Raw genomic sequence first — 19,709 nt, forward strand, 5'->3', positions numbered from 1 at the left:
GCAGGACCTCAACAGTACAGATCCAGACTGAACCAGAGGGTCCAAAGCCACTGGCAATGCAGGGCCCCTAGCCCCAGGCGAAGCAGGTCCCCTGAGCAGAGACACGGGTGATTCGGGGCCCTGAGCCACAGATGGTGAAGGGCCCTAGCCATAGACAAAGCAGGTCCCTAAGCTACGGATCACAAAGAGCCCCAAGCTGAGCCACAGACAATACAGCACACTGAACAATGGACATTCCAGGGTCATGAGCCACTCCTGACACCAGAAGTGTGGCAAGCCTACAATGAACTGTATCCTGAGTTCACAGGACACACTGGACACAATGAGAAGACAGAATATGAATCTTCTTTGGGTGAACTGTACTGACCCCATACTGAACTAATACTAATCTGAATACCTGGGTAGTTTCAAAGATTCATTTTACCTGCTTCTTTTGGCTTTTAACAACATAGCAATGTGCTGTGAGACTGTGTCTCTTAGAAATGTCAGAAGCTATACCCATAAAGTCTCACCAACATGGCCATCTAAATATGACCTGAACACCAAGAGACAGGCTAATGTAGAAGGGGAGGCCCATGAGGCCTCAACCCTGCACAAGGAACTACAGTCAACTAAGGAATGCTGAGGGCAGGAGCAGCAGTCTTCTCCGGGAAGGATACACCAACTGGTTATCCAATACCAAACGGTCAACCCTGCAAACATACATGCAAGTGACATTATACAGACTTAGCTGGTTCTATTTATACATTCAGGAACACACATACACAACAATTAAAGAAAAAAGCTTATGGATTTGAATGGGGGTAACATGGGGAGTTTTGGAGGGAGAAGAGAGAAGAGAAATGATGTAATTATGATCTTAAATAAAAAAGCAATGACCCACACAAGCATTCCCCACTGACGTCAGAGAAAGGTGCTCAGGGACTCTGTGGGCAAAGGAGGCCACTGCATAGCCTGAACACAAACCTTACACTTCACACCCAAGTTAACTCACAAAATTGCAAAGCAGGGAAATGTCTGAATGGTCTCCAGTCTCCTGCCAGACCAGGGGTTCTAGACTCGGCATCAACGGTGTGAGCCACAGAAGGAAACACTGATAAAGCCACACAGATCCAACAAAGCCTAGTCTATAAAATAAACTTTAAAATGATTGAAATTCAACAGAGAGCAAAACAAACATCAATAGGACATAAGCACTCTGGTGCAGATCGACATTTGACAAAGAGAATGTACAGACGGCAAATGAACATGCAAAGATGGAAGAGGCCAGCCATCCGTGAGAGGAGACTGCAGGCATCCCGGGGCACCGCCACACCTGTCCAGGTGGTTCCAAATAAGCAAGCAAAGCCAGGTATCCTAGTCTGTGCATGTAGTCCCAACGGCTACTCAAGAGGCTGAAGCAGGATTGCTTGAGTCCAGAAGTTCAAGACCAGCCAGGGCAACACAAAGAGATGGTGGGGATTCAGAAAACTGCATCTTGAGTGTTCTGCCCTAAACAGGACGCCTGCATCACCTCCCCCAAGCCTCAGGGAACATCACAGAAGAGGAGTCAGAGGGGTGTAAGAGCCAGAGGGTGAGGAGGAGTGCGGCGAAGAGCTGTCTCTGGAACTCACCGCACACGAGACCTGCACGAGATGGGGTCTGTCAGCATTTCATCACGAGCAGAGGAAGGCCTCATGAGGACCACTCCCCAGGAGCTCTGGGGAGTAAGTGGTTGCTGGGGATGGGTGGGGAGAGATTTTCTTTAGTGATGTAGTCACTGATGGAGCCCATGCTCCGGTAAATAAGCCCCCACCCACACTCATGCAAGCAGCACTAATTAAACTCAGTGGGTCACAAGAAGCCATTTGGGTAGTTGAGAGAAAAATAGGAGTAAGAAGAAAGAGGATGAGAAGGTAATGGGTAAATATGATCAAATGCATCACGCAAGAGCTGGAGACCCGGCTTGGCAGTTAGGAATGCATGCTGCTCTTCCGCAGGGCCTAGGTTCTGTTCCCTGTGTGCTTGTCAGGTAGTTCACAACCGCCTGTAACTCCAGCTCTGGGGTGTCTGAAGCCTCTGGCCTCCACGGGCATTGCACTCACACATGCATGAGCACACGCGCACACACACACACACACACACACACACACACACACACACACACACACACTTTTGAAATTAATACAGAACAGTCACACTGGAAAACAGTTCGGCAATTTCTTATAAAAAGTGGATTCACCTTACTGCCCAACAGACCCACTCTGGGAATTTATGGAGAATGAAAACCTTTAGACAAAACCTGTATATGAAGATTCAGAAAGGTTTTGTTTGTAACAGCCTCACGCTGGAAGCAGTCCACCAATGTCCTGCAGTGGGTGTGGTCACACAATGGCTGTCACACCCATACTATGAGACATACTGGCAACAATAATGGGATGTCTTACACACATCTCAACTCGGGGTGCTTAGATGGGAAAGGGGGTGGGTTCAAGGACAGAGACAAGGAGCTGGGGATGTCCACAGAGATGTTCTCACAGTGCCCTGTGCTCTGCATCTTGACATGGTGGGGACATGACACACTCATAGTCACACACACACTCTTTCTCACACACACCCACACACGTACATACTCAGTCACACATACTGTCACACACACAGTCTCACTCACACACACTCAGTCTCTCTCACACAGTCACACACAAACATACAGTCACACGGTCTCACACATACACAGTCTCTCACAGACACACACACATGCACACAGGATTTATAGATTTACAGAGACTGAGCCTATAGCCATGTGACACCCACAGACCAGGCCAGTCTCCTTTACTGAACAGAGCCTGAGTAAGGGTATATGCAGGACACCACCATCTGGGATGGGACAAAGGTCACCCGTTATGTTTCTGCTTGGCAGTGCCTGGTCTAGACCAGGGATCAGCAAACTCCCGCCTGGGCAAAGTCCAGTCTGCTGCCTGTCTGTGAAGCCTATGAGCCAGGCAATCATTCTTTCTCCCTTCCTTTCGTGGTGTGTGAGTGTGTGTGTGTGTGTGTGTGTGTGTGAGTGTGTGTGTGTGTGTGTGTGTGTCCGTGTGTGTGTCCTCGGTGTCAGAGGACAACTTGCGGGAGCCAGCCCTTCACCATGCAGGTCCTGGGACCAAACACGGGTCATGATTTGGGCAGCATGAGCTTTTGCGGGCTGAGCCATCTCACTCACTGCTTCTGACTTTTCTTTGGACTCACCATGTGGCTGATAAGGCCCCTACTTCAGTACCCTCTTCCTCTAGCCTCCTGAGGACTGCAGGTGTGCCACCATGCCTGATTCTAAAGGACAATTTTTAAATTAATGGACTTCCTTCCCAACTCCTATACATACTTCCTGCTTGCTTGCTTGTTTATGACAAGGTCTCACGTAGACCAGGCTGGCCCCTAACTTGCTACGTAGACAAGGATGACCTTGAATTTACGATCCTCCTGTCCTGAATGCTGGGATTTATAGGCATGTCTTGCTACATCCAGTTTATAAAGTGCTGGAAATTAAATCCTGGGGTTTCATGAACACATCTCCAATCTAAATATTTTTACATTTTGTTTTGTTTATTTGCTTTGAGACAGGGTCTCACTACTGCTCTGGCTGTCCTGGAACTGGCTATGTAGACCAGTCTGACCTTGAACTCACAGAGAGCTACCTGCTTCTGCCTTTTGAGTACTAGGATTAGAGTCAAGTACCACATCCTGCTTAAGTCCAAATATTTTAAATGTTGAAAAAAAACTCAAAAGAATATTTCATGACTTACAAAAACCATACAAAATTCACATCTTAGTGTCTGTGGTGACGCTCACAGAGGGCACATTTACATATTTTGGGTGGAACCTTTCGCCACACAAGGTGGCATTCAGAAATGGCAGCAGCACCCATCTGGCACACAACGTATAAAATGCCAGCTTTTCGGCCCATCCTCCAGCCCCTGGGACAGGAAGTGCCACTTCCAGTCAGTCCCACTGTGAGAGGCTGGGAGGAAAACAAACCCACACAACAGAGAGCCCTTCCCCAGCATCAAAGATTCCCCCAAACTTCTGAAACAGGCACAGTCCTTTTATCTTTTTCTCTGAAACAAGGTTCCTCTGTGCATCCAGGCTGGCCTCCAACTCACAGCAGTCTGGCCTCCGTCTCCCCAGTGCTAGGATTACAGGAGTGAACCAGTATGCCAGGACTTTATCATTTTAAAAATTACTTTTTCTTCTATGTTTATCTGTTTTATTTTGCCTGCATGGATGCCTGTGCACCGCCTAAGTGTGCCTGGTGCCCATGGAGGCCAGAAGAGGACATTGGATCCCCTGGAACTGGAGTTTCAGATGGTTGTGAATCAAAATGTTGGTGCTGGGATTAGCCACTAAGCCATGTGTCCAGGCCCCATGTTGTCAGTTTTAAAGCTAATTAATTAGTCTTTTCTCAGGCCCCAGTCATCTCTGGGAACTCAGAACAAGGTCCACTTGGCTGGCCCTAGAGGCCAGCTGGAGCTGAAGTACAAAAGACAGGTGAACAAGGACTCCATGAGCGGCTGGTTTAATCTTACTTTTAATTGTGTGTGTGTGTGTGTGTGTGTGTGTGTGTGTGTGCACGCGCACGCACACACACACACACACACACACACACACACGATTTCACCCATAAATAAACACCATGACATGCATTATGGAGGTCAGAGGTCAACTGTTAGGAGTCAGTTCTCAACTCAGAAAGTTCAGTCAGGATCTCCTTTTGCCCTACCCCACGTAATCCAGGCTGGCTGGCCTATGAGTTTCCAGGGAGAACTTCCCGCTTCTGCCTTCCACACACTGAGGGAATGCTGGGATTACAGATGTACACAACTACATCTGACTTTTTGTGTGACTTCCAGGATGGACTCTGGGTTGTCAGAGCTGCAGAGCCACCTCCTCAGCACCTTTTAATTGGATCCTCGCTCTGTAGACCAGGCTGGCCTCGAACTCACAAAGATCCGCCTGCCTCTGCCTCCCAAGTGCGGCCACCACCACCCGGCACCAGTGACTTTTTTGAGTGACCTTCTCCAAAACTGGACAAGAACAGGATCTCCAGTTTTGTCCTAGCCATTGACACCGATGCCCATGGAGCACGGGAAAGGTTGAACGGTATTCAAATCCCTGTCCACCCGAAACCTCCCTGGGTAGCCTTATGAGGTGGCAGAGTCCAGCAGGTACATTCAGGTTCAGCTCAGGGTGTGCTAACTGGGGAGGCTCTGATCTAACACCTTTATCAGAGGAGGGTGTACACAGTCAGGGCAGAGTCACGTGAAGACAAAGGCTGAGGCTGGAGCCCAAGGAACTAAACAGATGGGCTCTGCCCTTGCAGTCACTTTGACCTTGGACCTCTGTCCATCAGACTGTGAAAGGATTGTCTTTCTCTTGTCTTAAAGTGGCTGGCGTACAGTTCTTTGTCATGACGACCCTGGGACACCAAATTCTTGAGCAGATGACTGCAGGCTGTTGGACATATTAAAGGCGCTACCTGTAAGCCTGGTCACCATGGCAACAGTAAGTACCTGCCCACTGTGCTGGGCCTCACTGCCTAGGGCTCTGCATGTACCACACACCTTCACCAAAGCTCCAGTTCACAGTGGGAGACTGAGGCTAGGTGAGAACCTTGCTGAAGTCACACTGGGTATTGTGGATGAAGTGTAGTTCACACCTGGGTATCTGGCTACAAACTGTACCAGGCTGCAGCTGTGCTGGATCCCTGGGCCCCAGTCCATGGCTCCTCCCACTGTCATGTGCAAGCCAAACACATGTGCACAGTGGCACATGGAAGGGCTGGGCACTGTTGAGACCCAATCCAGATTCCTTGGCAATGCCTCTGAGTTCCTGGAGTGGGTGGCAGCCAAAGCCTGCTAATGAGCAGGAAGCTGAGTGGCAGCCAGCTACAGAGGGCCCGGCTTGCTGCCTGGGCATCCTCTGCTTCCTGGCCCAGCGGTGGGACCTCCCCTGGCTGTTTCTAGACATCCCCAGGGGTCTCCCGGCCAGTCCATGGCACTCGGACCTGCTGCTCTCCTCCCTGCAGCTCCTGGGGGACCCCAATGGCTACCCTCCAGGCAGGAGGTGCAGGTGGGGACAGCCACCTCGACTGAAGGCGAGCTGGGGAGGGGCAGTCTCTGCAAGGAGCCTGCCAAGTGCTACAGAAACATACGGCGGGAGGAGTCTACGGCAGCACAGAACAGATTGCGGAGTGTCGAGCGAGGGGATGTTTTAAAGAAATAAATCTCAGCTCCGGGCTGCAGAAGCGCAAACAAGCCCAAACAACAGCTCCCAGAAGAGGCAGCCTCCTGCGCCAGGCTGCTGAAGGGGTGTGTGGGTCTTCCCAGGGTTTTCCGAAAGGCGGGTGGCAAGCACCTCAAACACCTGGAATGGCCCACAGCAGGGCTCCTTTCCAGGCGCCTCTCAAGGGTCCTGGCGGCTACCTTCCCTCGGCCTCTGTAGGACTCCACCTCCCTGACACCAGCAGCACCCATGGGCCAGCCTCCAGCACCTGACCCCATCCCATTCCTCCCTGATCCTCACTGTGACTGAATGACCTCCTAGACACCCACATGCCACCAGGCCCTGCCCCTTACCCTGACATCTCACCTGCTGGCCAGTCTTCTCCTGCCGCTGAACCTCTCTACTTGCCCTCTCTTCCCTGGCTGGCCCTTTGTTCCCCTCTTGGTCTTCTCAGAACACTGTCATGGGCTGGGCAGCTTCTGAGGGGGAACCAAGGGGCAGGGAGGGGCAGGAGGCTGACCAAGGCCGTTTCTGCGGTGGCCCTCCTCCCTTGCCCACCTCAGGAGGATGCCCACTTGTCCTTGGGCATGCCTCCCCATGCACAATGGCTGGTCGAACAGAAAGATCAACTGGTCATTGAGCACGCAACCGGGGGCATGTCACACCCTGCCACCTGGAGCAGGGCTGGAGAGTCGGGTGGGAACCAGGAACCTTTGTGGCAGCACCCAGGCACCCACACTTCTAGGCTCATGTTTCCACCAAGCATGCTAATTCTAGAACCTCCTTGGATACTTGGATCTCTCTCAGGGCTCTTCACTTCTGTATTCTACACATGTGGGAGAAGCAGAGGCCATCATGGCAACCATGCGCAGTAATGTCATTAATAATTCAGCCTCTGAGCTGATCCCTTGTCACAGAGACCCATTTCCTCCCAGAGGCAAAAGCACTTACTTACACCATTTATTCCACCCTGTTTGCCCTTCAAGGTGGGCTGACCCCTCTGAGCGTGGCACCTGTGCCGACGTCCACCGCAACAGCTGCTCCAGGCTCCACACATGTTTCCTAGAAACCTGTCTCTCAGGAAAGCAGCCACTTCATGGAGGAAGCCCCTTATTACTTGTTCATGATGCCGCTATCCTTTTCCTTTTTTTCCAATGGAGAGTCTTGTGGGCCTGTTCTGTGATGGGAGGGTAAATCCAACTACAGGGCCTACTCTTGCCCCCAGAGGACTGTCTAGACCTGTGTCTAGTCACACATGTGGCCATTAGAATTTAAACCTGATAAACATTAATAAAACGAAAAGTTCCAGTTGAAGACCACTGGGTTGCATGATGTTAGGGCAGGTGCCCTGGGGACCAGTCCTCATCCTTATCCCTGAAGCAGCTACAAGGAGATTCACGGGGTTTTCAAGACCCTATGGACAGGAGCCAGAGAGGCTCAGCAGTGACAAGCACTTACCGCTCTTCCAAAAGACCCGAGTTTGGTCCATCAGGCGGTTCATAACCATCTGTAACTCTCATGCCCTCTTCTGGTCTCCAAGGGCACCTACATGCCCACAGCAAACACACACACACACACACACACACACACACACACACACACACACACACACAGGCTAAATTAAGATCCTACAGACAAGCCAAGTGTGATGATGAACCCCTGCAACCCCAGTGCAGGAGATGAAGGGACGGGAGGGTCAGAAGTTCAAGGCCAGTCTGGACAGATTAGACTCAGAAAAACAAAACAAAAAGAAGTGACGGGACAGGGCCTGAGTCTGGTGCCCAGCACCATTTAAAAAGTTGGGAAGTTTCATCTCAGCCCCAACAAGACCAGGGCAGGAGGACCCTGGGGCTTGCAGGATAGCCTGTCTTGTTGAATGATAGTCCCCAGATCAGTGAGAGAGGCTGTCTCAAATAACTAAGGTGGCCTCCACATGCATGCATGTGTACCCCACATAGGTACACCCACACACAACTATCTTAACGGATGAATCACCTACGCAGGAAACAATTTCTGAAGTCTCCTGAAAGAAACAGGGGCAAAGCATCTTCCACCTAAGGGTGGCTGAGGCTTCAGCAGGAGAAAGAGTGTGTCCCAGCTGGAAGGAACGAGACCAGAACACGGGGAGGCTGCTTGGGATGGAAATGCCCAGAAACATCAGAGAAGGAGGGCCTTCCACAGCATCCCTGCGCAAGCTCTCACCCATCTGAGGCTGAGCCAGGCTCGCCTGGGCCTCGGGTAAGCCAGCAGGAACACCGAACCACAGGAAGAGGCTGCCATCCTGCAGGGGACTCAAGGACTGAAGCTACCACATCTGTCTCTCACCTAAACACCAATCCTTCCCTGGGGCCGGCACCCTGGAAATATGTACCAAGGATAATAGAAGGACCTGTTGAGAGAGAACGTGGCTGTCATTGTCCCTAGGGAGAAGACTCAGATGCAATCCTGGGAACTAACAGTGGCAGGCCATCAGCATCTGGCGACACTGTCAGAAGGCTGGGCTGTTTTTTATATTAAAATTTTTTTTAGATTTTATTTTTATATGTATGTTTTGCTTGTATGTATGTATGTGCACCAAACACATTTGGTTCCCCTTGAGGTCAGAAGATTGAGTTAGACACCCTGGAACTGGAGTTAGATGATTGTGAACCACCGTGTGGGTGGTGGAAACTGAATTCTGTTCCTCTGCAAGAGTGCTCCTAAATGCTGAGCCATCTCCAGCCTCTAGGTTATCTGTTCATTATGAAACAAGGTCTCACATGGATCTCTGGTTTTCCTGGAACCCTATGTAGGTCAGGCTGGCCTCGGAACTCACAGAGATCTACTTACTGCTGTCTCCAAGTGCTGTGTGTGTGTGTGTGTGTGTGTGTGTGTGTGTGTGTGTGTGTGTGTGTGTGTGTGTGTGTGTGTGCGTGTGCATGTGTGTGTGTGTGTGTGTGTGTGTGTGCGCGTGCGTGCGTGTGTGTGTGTGCCATCACACTTGGCTTAGGGCTACCTATTTTTTAAAAATTGGTTTTCTTTCTAAGATTAATATAATCACAAAATAAGATGTGTAAAAATAAAAACTGTCTCATAACTGCCCTGCACTTACACAATGGCATATTTTGTCCTGACCTGGCTGTCCAACACAGTAGCCACTAACCACAGGTGACATTTTTCTTAATCAATATTACTCAATACATATAACTAAAGTACTCAGCTGGTAGAATGCTTGTCTGGTGTGCAGGAAGCCCTGGGTTCCATCCCCAACACCCAATACATAGGTACAGTAGAAACGACACAGCTGTAATCTCGGGAGGCTGAGGCAGGTTTGGGACTCCAAAGTCATCCTTGACTAGTGAGTTCAAAGTTAGCCTGGCCCATATGAGACCAACTCTAAATAAATTAAATAAATAGATAAGGGTTCTTGGCCGGATGTTCCCTATTTCAGAGGTTGTGGCATGAAACACAATGCTGTTGGACAGCACTGATCTGGACTGTTCTCCATGGCTGGAGTTCTGGAGACATACTGAACAGCCCCCACGATGTCTCAGGCCTCCCCAGAGTTCAGCCATGGCATCAGTCATCCCTTGTGCTTTCTGGTGTGCAAGTGTGTGTATGAGTTTGCACACATATGTGGAAGCCAGGGCTCACCCTTGGGTGTCATGTGAATGGCTGTTTACCTGCATGTCTGAGCACCACTTCAGGATCTGGTGCCCACGGGGGTGGGAGTCAGAAGAGTTTATTGGATCCCCTGAAACTGAGTTACAGATGGTTGTAAACTGCCATGTGGATGGTGAGACTTGAACCCCAGACCTCTGAAAAAGCAATGAACTGGTACTCTTAACCACGGAGCCTTTGCTCTAGAACCACCCTGCTTTGGTTGTTGTTGTTTGGTTGTTTAGTTTTGATTTGGTTTTAGACAGGGTCTCTGGCTGGCAGGGAGCTCCCAGGAATCCTCCCAACTCTGCCTTGTGAGTGCTGGGATCACAAACACATGTCCTCACATGGCTCTGTATATGGTGCTGGGGCTGAGCTCAGGCCCCCATGCTTGTGACTGATCGCCCATCACCTCTATCCCACCGTTTTTGAGTTGCTGGGAATCTCCATGCAGCATCACGGGCCACCCCAATGTGGCTGATTGTGGTAATATATTGTGTACCCTAATAAACTTGCCTGAGGATCAGAAGACAGAGCCAGACAGTGATGGCACACACCCTTAATCCTATCACTTGGGAAGCAGAGATCTGTCTGGATCTCTGTGAGTTCAAGGCCACACTGGAAACAGAGCCAGGCGGTGGTAGTACACATCTTTAATCCCAGTACTGGGCAGCACACACACCTTTAATCCCAGGAAGTGATGTCTGGGCAGAGAAAAGTACATAAGATGTGATGAAACAGGAACTCACTCTCTTTAGACTGAGGATTTCGTAGAGGTGAGAACCAGTGGCTGGCTGCTCGGCTTCTCTGATCTTTCAGCTTTCACCCTGATATTTGGCTCTGGGCTTTTGATTAAAAGACCATCTAAGATTCGAATAACAGTTAATTCTTATGCCTTGTGCTGCAGGGCTGGGAGAAGTGGGGAGGGTGTCACAGACCCTGTGGGAAGGCAGACAGGAGCACTCACTAGTAGGATCAGCCAATAGTCCTACCGGAAGCTAAAGCCTGGGTATTTGCTCCTTCTCTCCAAAAGGTATGTTGGCTCTTTCCTTGTTTCCGTAGACATCTGTGTGTACTGTCCTCTTTCTCAAACTTGGGTTGTTTCTTAGGACACTTTCCATATGGGGCATTTGGACCCAGACAGAGCAAGCTGATTGATTGTCTGTGGTTACTCTCCATCCCCATTGCAAGACCAGTTCACATGAGCTAGCCACAAGCTCACACGAGCTAGCCACATGCTCACACGAGCTAGCCACATGCTCACACGAGCTAGCCACATGCTCACACGAGCTAGCCACACGCTCACACGAGCTAGCCACAAGCTCACACGAGCTAGCCACAAGCTTGCACCAGCTGGCTCTGCAGAATGGACCCATTCCTCTAGACAGTGAAAGAGGTGACACAATGTCCATTGACCGGGGCGTCATCTCCCACACCATCAGGGCTGAGGCTGTGTTTCTTGACACCTTGGAAGGGACAGAAGGGTAGGGGCAGACCAAGGCCACCCGAACCCAAGCCCTGTGAGCCAAGTCCCAGGCATCCACTCTCAAGAAGGTCTTGAATCAATAGGTTGTGGGTTCCAGGCTATCACTGTGACATGGGAGGAGAATCAAGAGGGAGACCTCAGGGCTTGGTACATGGCTGGGCTTTCTGAGAAACGGGCCCTACCTGGCTATATGCCAGAGGCATAAGATAAATGTAGATAGCCCAAGGGATCCTGACATGCTTTTAACCGCTTGGGATTTCTGCCAACTTCCCATCAAGTAATGAAATGGAGAGGGAAATGACGCTGCCATGGCAGTCTGTCTTCCTCCTGGTCCATCCCATGCCAGTTACTCTGTCTGCACAGGTTATTCTTCAGTTCTGCCACCAGAGGGCACCCGTGAGCTAGATGGCCTGCCCTGGCCTGGCCTGGCCTCCCAGGGACTCAATTCCCTTGATTCCAGGCACAGAACAGGAGGGCACACTCAGGTCCTAGGACTGAGTAGCCAGGGCTCGGATCTCATCCCCGACACTTTCTCTGCCCAGTACACAGGACCCCCTTCTCCCATCGGGCCCCTCCACAGCTAAGGTTCTCAAGGCTACTGCAAATATAAACTCCTCGAGGAGTTCAAAATAGAACGATGAACTGGACCTGGAGGCCCAGCCCTGTCATCCCAGCTACCAGGAGCTGAGGCACGAGGATAACAAGTTCAAGGCTTGCCTAAACTACAGTGTGAGTTCAAAGTCAGGCTGGACCACTTTCCAAGAACTTATCTGAAAAAGTAAAAAAGAGTCTGAGGGTGTATCTCAGTGGTAAGATGGCCCTGAGTTCAAGCTTCTGTGCTGAAAACATGGGCCACGGGCTGGGGAAGTAGCTCAGACGATAGAGTGCTTGCCTAGCATGCACGAGGCTATGGATTGGATCCTTAGCACAGAATAAACCCAGCATGGTCAGCACACAGTCATAATGCCAGCATTCAGAAGGCAAGAGGATCAGAAGTCAAGGTTATCCTTAGCTACGTTTGTGATCCCAGCACTCACAAGGCAGAGTTGGGAGGACGACTTTAGTATCACATGACTGAACCAGCAGGGCCTCAGTAGAGACCAGAGATGGACGTGCAGCTCCTCCGCCAGGCTTGGGCTTTCGACCTCTAAAACAGTGACTTACATCCACCTTTTATTTGTATTTATTATTTTATGAATGCTTTGCCTGCATGTATATATGTGTACCGTGTCTGTGCCCGGCACTCACAGAGGTTTAAAAAGGTCACTGGATTGCCTGGAACTGGAGTTGTGGATGGTTGTGAGCCACCATATGGGTGCTGGGAACTGAATCTGGCCCTTTGTGAGAGTAACCGCTACGCCACCTCTCCAGCCCATTTTTAAATGTGTACATTTATTTTCATTTAAAATAAATGAGAGAGGGAGAAAGTGTGCACACCAGAGGTAGGAGGACAGCTTTGGAGAGTTCTCTCCTTCCACCACACAGGTTCTGGAGACTGAACTCAGGTCAGGCTCAGCAGTGAGAGCCTTCACCTGCTATGTCATCCCAAAGGCCCCGTCCTCAGCCTCAGGCATTTTGTCACAGCAATAGAAACTAAACTAACAATGAACGTGAGCCAAAATACCCGGACACAGCACAAAGGCCGGGTGTCGTGAATCTGCCAGTCACCATGTCAGACTCCCGGGATAGGCAGCACTAAGGCAGCAGCCACCCGGCTAAGGCATGGTGTGCATCATGAGGAGGGAGGGGAGAAGTGAGCACTCCCAGAACCAGCCTCTGTAGAAGGACAGCACCCAGCCTTGACCTCACACCAGCCAGCCCTGCGGAGGGGTTCTGAGTGGCATCTCACCCCTGTGAGGCAACTGCAGATACCCAAGACCTCGAAGCCAGGAGCAAACTGACTTGTGGGCTCCAAAGTCACTGCCCGCTGCCAGCCAAAGGCCGGGCATGTAGCCTGAGAGTGAGATCCAGGCTCTGGGGAGAGGGCACAGAAGAGGAAGGTGAGGGGTGCCCCGTCTGCCAGTGGGGAATGGAGATAGCCCCTCAAAAGCCAGCCGCAAGGGCACCCTGGCGCTGAGGCTCACAGTGGTCAGGCGTAGGAAAGGCAGGGATAGCTTGAGGACACAGGAACCCAGAATCCTGAGAGCCACTGCACTTGAGGGCTCCAGTGAAGACATGAGTGCATATTATGGTCTGTACCTTATAATGGGGAGGCAGGGACTCCCAGCAGATAAGCTCGCCCCAGGTCCATGCCTGATTCCTGGATCCCAGTTCCTCCCAGGATGGGGCAGCTGGACAGAGAGCAAGCTCGGCTCTGTCCGTCCTCATCCATAGATAGTAGGCTACAGATAAGGCAAAGCAAGGCCATTGCTATCTCAGCTTGGCACTGGGTGTAGCAACCCTGGAAAGTAACATTGCATTGCTGCTGTGGCACCACCAGGGGGAGCTCCCAAGCCTGCCCAGACCAGGGCTTCCGAAGGTTTCTTGGTCAGACTTTGGCTCAGTGACCCTCAGCAGGCCTGGAATGCCCATTAAGGCCGGCTGTTGTCTTCTATCTGAATTCTCAGACACCAAGGTAATGTTATTCCGTCCCTCTTAGGAGCTGGTGGACCATGTCTTATCAAAGAGGTAAAATCAGAGTAGAATCCATCTCGAATTCCTAACGGCTGGAGCCAGCAAGGCACTGTGTCCCTCTGCTCTGCCCTCTGCTGACTGGCGCATCACAGCATCTGTCATGATGGTGCTCCAGCCCTAGTGCCATCTCCATGAGGTTCCAGTCTGGCTGACTGGTGACCTCCAGCAAGCCACTGACCCACAAGCCTCCCTCCCTTCCCCAAATACAGGGGGCAACAGGACCTATCTCACAGCATAGGCATGCATAATCCAGAGCTAACTGACCCCAATGCTGCCGTCGCTACAGCACTGATGTCCACCACAATCCCTGCTCACTCATGAGCTCAATCATTAACCACTACTCTCAGCCCTCACCACCATCATTTATTATCAGCATTTTATCTAAATCTAAAGAGCTGCAGGCCTTGTCTGGGATACAGAAGACACTCGAGTCAGATGTGTTCACCCTTGGGTGTCCTGGGTTTGTGCAGTTACAGATACATGAACCTACCTCTAAGGACCTGTAACATAACAGTAACCTGTAACAGTTTACTCTGAGACTGAAACATTCCAAGCTCCTTAAACATTCCAAGGAAAACAACTCAAAATAGCTTCAGGAAGTCCCTGAAACTGACCAGATTCACTAGGCCTCTCCCTGCCAGAGTAACAGCAAAAGCTGAGAATCCCTCTGAGACTGAGCACAGCTGCAAAAAAGACTCAGAGGCCAGACCTGGCTAAAGTGGAAACCCGCTGAGCTGCCTGGAAGAGATTTAGACCAACTGAGGCACCTGGATAGAACACTCTCCAGCCTCTTGAGCTGCCTGCAGGCTGTGCAGCGCTCCAGGTTCCCATCTTTGTGAGCTGTCACCCAGGCTGGGGTGGGCTTTGGGGATCATTTCTGCTCCTGTAAGTGACCCCAATAAAACTCACGGGTTCACCAGCTTGGAGTCTGGTATTATTGGTACTTTGGTCTATTGTGGGCTCCCTATCTGGGGTGAGGAGACGTGTGTGTTGTGTCTCCCCAGGAAAAGTTTCGTTGAGCAACAGGACTCCAGAACCCTGAAGACAAGCTGGACAATGGTGGCGCACGCCTTTAATCCCAGCACTTGGGAGGCAGAGCCAGGTGGATCTCTGTGAGTTCCAGGCCAGCCTGGTCTACAGAGCGAGATCCAGGACAGGCACCAAAACTACACAGGGAAGTCCTTTCTCAAAAACAAAAACAAACAAAAGAACCCTGAAGACACTGGGTGACATGGTGACAGCCCTCCTTGGTCAGGAATATTACTGTGGGCTGCAAGGTAAGCCAGGTCTGCCTCCCGACTTTTGAAAGTATAGCATATGTCATCAGTCCATCATCAGCCAATTAGTCCAGGCACCCCAGTGCCCCATGTGTGTGGGGGGGGGCGGGTGAGTGAATGCCACAAACACTCTTTTGTCAAACACCCAGGACTGTTTCTACCTCTGCAGCTGGCAATAGGGAGGAGCCTCAGTGGGCCAGGTCATGTGTCAGCTGGGCACAGGACACAGTGCGGACAAAAGAGTCCAGACAACAGTGCATGAACTCGCTCACAGTGCCACCCAGGCTCACCAGCATGAGTGTGCCTGGGGTTGAGACGCAGAAAAGTCCAAAGATCCTGGGAGTGGGACCTTGGTCAGAGGCCATCATAACCAGGCAGTAGCTCTGGGTGAGTGAGATCATGGAAGAGGAAGGGGTCAAGACGACAGGGACTGAGTAAGATGAACACAGAGACACATGGGGTATCTTTCTCAGTCACCATGATGGTCCTGAGCCTGAGCCTGGACCTTGTGGACCGGGCAGGAGGACTGATAACGCCAGTCAGATCCTGCAACCCAGGTCAGATCTCGGCCTCTGAATCAGGAACTCACCTGCCCTCGCTCTCCAGGAATGCAGAGCTGTTCCCTTCTGCAAGGGCTGCACTGATGGGCGAGAGGCAGAACGGTGAAGAAAAGGCGTCAGAGTCAGAGTCGAAGGAGCTATCCCTGCTCACGCCATCAGCCGACAACTCCAAGGAGCCCTCTTCCTCCACGGCCTCAGGCCGCGGCTCCCGGCCATCCTCTGTCCCATCCTGTGAGCTGACTGTAGACAGGATCCCAGAGTCACTGTGGACAGGCTGTGAAGTGGGCAGGGGACCATCCACCTCTGGGCCCTGGGCCAGTTTTTCCCCATCTTCAGATGCAGGGCTGATGTGCACAGTATCCTGGGTGTTCTGGACCACCACCAGGATGTCCTCGTCTTTGGGAATCAGGGGAGGCCTTGGCTCTGTGGGAGAGGGTTGGTAGGGGGCTCCCAGGCTCGTGGTGCGCCGCCGCCGAGGGCGAGGTGCCTTGCGCACAGGGGAGCTCTCGGGGGTGATGTAGCGTAGGGCCTCCTCGTCCTGCCTCTGGATGCGAGAGTTGGGGACCCACGCCAGGATGAGGGTCGCCCCCAGCAGCTCATCTTTCTCCATGTAGAGGCACAGGTACCCTGTGGGGAGTTGCAGGACAGGCGATCAGGGGGCTGGCAGGTGGTATCCTAGCTACACAATCAGCTCTAACAGGAGAGAGGCAGATGGGCAACCTACTCTTACATCATGACAAGAACAGATCCAAGATGGGCATGTGGGTAGCCCCTGGGCCTTCTTAGCCATGGCATTCCTGGTCTGTCTTTTTAAAGGCAGTTTTTGAGGAAGGGATCACTTTTAAGGTTTTTTGTTCATCATACCCAGTTCCTTGGGGGGAGAGGGTGGCATCTCCCAACACAGCCCCGGCTGTTCAGAGCTATCCCAATTCCTGGGCTATGGCACACCATCCCAGCTTCCCTGATTTTGTGATTCAAAGCCCTTTATGCAATAGCCAACAACGTCAACCACATACATCCCTGGGGACTCGAACTCCAGCCAAATCTCCTTGGCACACTTCTGGGTTTGGCAGAGGCTGGAAAAATCAGCCAGCTGTTCATAACAGGCGCATGAGGTGGAGGAGGAGGAGGAGGAGGAGGAGGAGGAGGAGGAGGAGGAGGAGAGGCTGTTCCCACACCCTTGTCACAAGCCTTTAGGATAAAGATGAGACCCTAAGACATCCTTGGCCTTCTGTCACAACACCACAAATCATGCACAGGACTCCCCAGGTAGCTGTTGTTTCAGACTCATGAGTGAGTGAACCCTGCAACTCCTGAACTCAGCCTAGAACTCCACCATGTCCCCAGACAGCTGGGATGGGGTCTAGTCCCACTGGACCAGCTGGGACCTCCTCAGAGTGGAGCCCATGTGCACACTCCCAGGAGTGCCTCGACCACTGAGCAGATCTCATCCTCCTCAAGCCCATTTAAAATGTCTTTACCAAGCTTCAGCTCTTCTTCACAAATGAGTTCTGAAGTTGCTTTCTCTCCCAAAGCAAAGATCCCATGTTGTCCTAAGATGAGGCCCCTTTAAGTCCAAAGGGAACTCCGAGGATGGCTGCAGGCCACAGTGGGGAGCTGTGTCTCCCAGAACACTGACTAAAGAGAAGGCTCCATTCCTAGAGACCACAAGTGTCCCAAGAATGGCCACATGTGACACAAAGGTCCAACAGAGTCTAGAAAGTTTCCAGAGTGTTGGTCCTTGATTCCTCAAATTGCAGAGCCCAGGGGAGGGCAAACAAAAAATGTGAATCCTTGGGAAGCTTCACCTGGTCCCTCAGGCCTTGGGCATCCCCTCCCTGCCTTGGGGTACCTGACCCTCATCTCACCTGGGTGATGCTCCCCAGGGCCCTGCAGCCCCTCAGGTGCGTGCACACAGACATTGTTCTTGGAGTAGATGATCTCTCCATCCAGGATGGAGGGGGACCCAACGCTGCCCCCCGTGGTGAGGGTCAGGAGGTCCGAGGCCTTGGAGGAGGCCCTGCGAAGGAGGCGGCCCAGAGACATGGCTGAACGCGCGTTTCCATTCTCCGCACGCTTCTGCCCAGACAGGGCTCGTCAAGACCTGCAGGGGAGAAGAGAGATAGATGTACTGGAGGTCAAGGTCAGGGACATGTGCAGGATATCAAGCTGCATGCTGCCCAGTAACCTTAGAATTCCAGTGGCTTCTGGATCGCGCTGGCACAGGTCATCATGTAGAGCATGTGGGACCGTGCTGTGCAGCATCCCTGAGCTCAGCCTACCACAGGCCGCTGGCATCTCTCCACAGGTTTAAGCCTTTCATCTCCACATTACTTAGGGAGCTGCATCAGCATCAGGCTTGGCTGCCAACAGCCCTCAACTGTTTCTGAAACCAAAGGGGGTTGGAAGAGGAGGAGAAAAAGGAGAAGGAGGAAGAAGAGAAAGGAAAATGAAGGAAGAAAAGTTAAAGAAGGAAGAGGAGGAAAGATAGGGAAAAAGAGGAGGAAGAAGAGGAGAAAGGTGCCATTTCTCTGGCCCAGAAACTGCACAAGCCACATAAACAATGTAATACTTTGTAGCAGCCATGTTTGAAAAGAGGAAAAGAAGCCATTGAAATTAATATTAATAAGCCATGAAATAGCAAATATTTTTAATGTGTCATTAAAATGAAAAAAAACAGTAATGAGACATTTTACATTCTTCAGATTTTGTGAGTCTGGTGTGTGTTGCTGCAACTGTCCCTGCCTGCCACCTGGGTGCCCAGAGCTACTGTGGCCATGGCCTCCACAGTGGCTGCAGAGGCATGCAGAGATTCCTTCTGTGCCTTTCATCTCCATATTGCTTAGGGAGCTGCATCAGCACCAGGCTTGGCTGCCAACAACCCTCAGCTGCTTCCGAAAACCAAAAACATCCTCACGTGACTGTTTAGCCACACTGAGGATAATCAAAAGAATGTGCTGGAAGCTTGGAAGGAGATTCCAAAAGCCAGGCTGTGGCTGTGCGATGCATCCCACTGCTGTTCGCCAAACAAGAACACAGGTTCCCAGCAATCAGAGCAACATGGGAGGAGAAAACAGACCGCAGGGAGGCTTTCCTTCTGTGTGGACGCCGGCAACCTCCCTTCTGGAATGTTCTGAGAGGCCTGGCTGCTTCTGGACAAGCCAGGGCAAATCTGCCCCACATTAGCCAGGGCCATTTACTCTGGTAAGACAATTCTTATTTTCAAAATGTATTTGCTTTTTGCCTCTTTCATCTGAATTAAACCTGCTGCCTGCTGTCTGTTTTCCATCACACTGGGTGGAGGGACCCTCAGTCTGTTTCCAACTATAAAACTCCTCTTCACACTGGGCGAGGTAACATCTGCCTGTAGTTTTTGAATCTGGAAGGCCGAGGTAGAGAGATTGTGAGTTCGAGGACAGCCTGGGGCTACTATATACCACCACCTTGTCAGGGTGGTGGTGGGCAACTCCAGGGCTTAGCAGGTAAAGGCACTTGCTGCCAAGCCTGATGACCTAAGTTTGATCCCTGGGACACACATGGCAGAGAGGACTGACTCCCAAAGGCTGTCCTCTGACCTCCGCCTGATGACCTAAGTTTGATCCCTGGGACACACATGGCAGAGAGGACTGACTCCCAAAGGCTGTCCTCTGACCTCCGCTCGTCCACCATTGTGTATGCACATGCACATACATAAATGTAATAAAACTTTTAATAAAATGTCTGGGCTGGGATGTCTCGGTGGTAGAACACTTGCCTAGCAAATACAAATTCTAGTTTGATCTCCATCACTGGGGAAGAAAAGAAGTCTAAGGAAGTTATGATGGGCTGGGAGTGTGGCTCACTTGGTAGATGGGGGTG

At 51.4% G+C, this 19,709-nt stretch overlaps 1 protein-coding gene across 2 annotated transcripts in view; it reads right to left on the bottom strand.

Moving 5' to 3' along the window:
• Positions 1 to 19,709, bottom strand: part of Tbc1d16 (TBC1 domain family member 16) — an 82,453-nt gene that overhangs the window by 48,444 nt on the left and 14,300 nt on the right. For both annotated transcript variants that reach the window (XM_036198047.1, XM_036198046.1), the window contains exons 2-3: positions 17,720 to 17,955; positions 15,881 to 16,478 (exon numbers count right to left, since the gene is read on the bottom strand). In XM_036198047.1, coding sequence (XP_036053940.1) covers positions 15,881 to 16,478; positions 17,720 to 17,897 — 776 coding nt within the window. In that variant the 5' untranslated portion in view covers positions 17,898 to 17,955. The remainder of the gene's footprint in view (positions 1 to 15,880; positions 16,479 to 17,719; positions 17,956 to 19,709) is intronic.

The sequence above is a fragment of the Onychomys torridus genome, chromosome 8, assembly GCF_903995425.1.
Source record: "Onychomys torridus chromosome 8, mOncTor1.1, whole genome shotgun sequence".
Classification (NCBI taxonomy): Eukaryota; Metazoa; Chordata; class Mammalia; order Rodentia; family Cricetidae; genus Onychomys; species Onychomys torridus.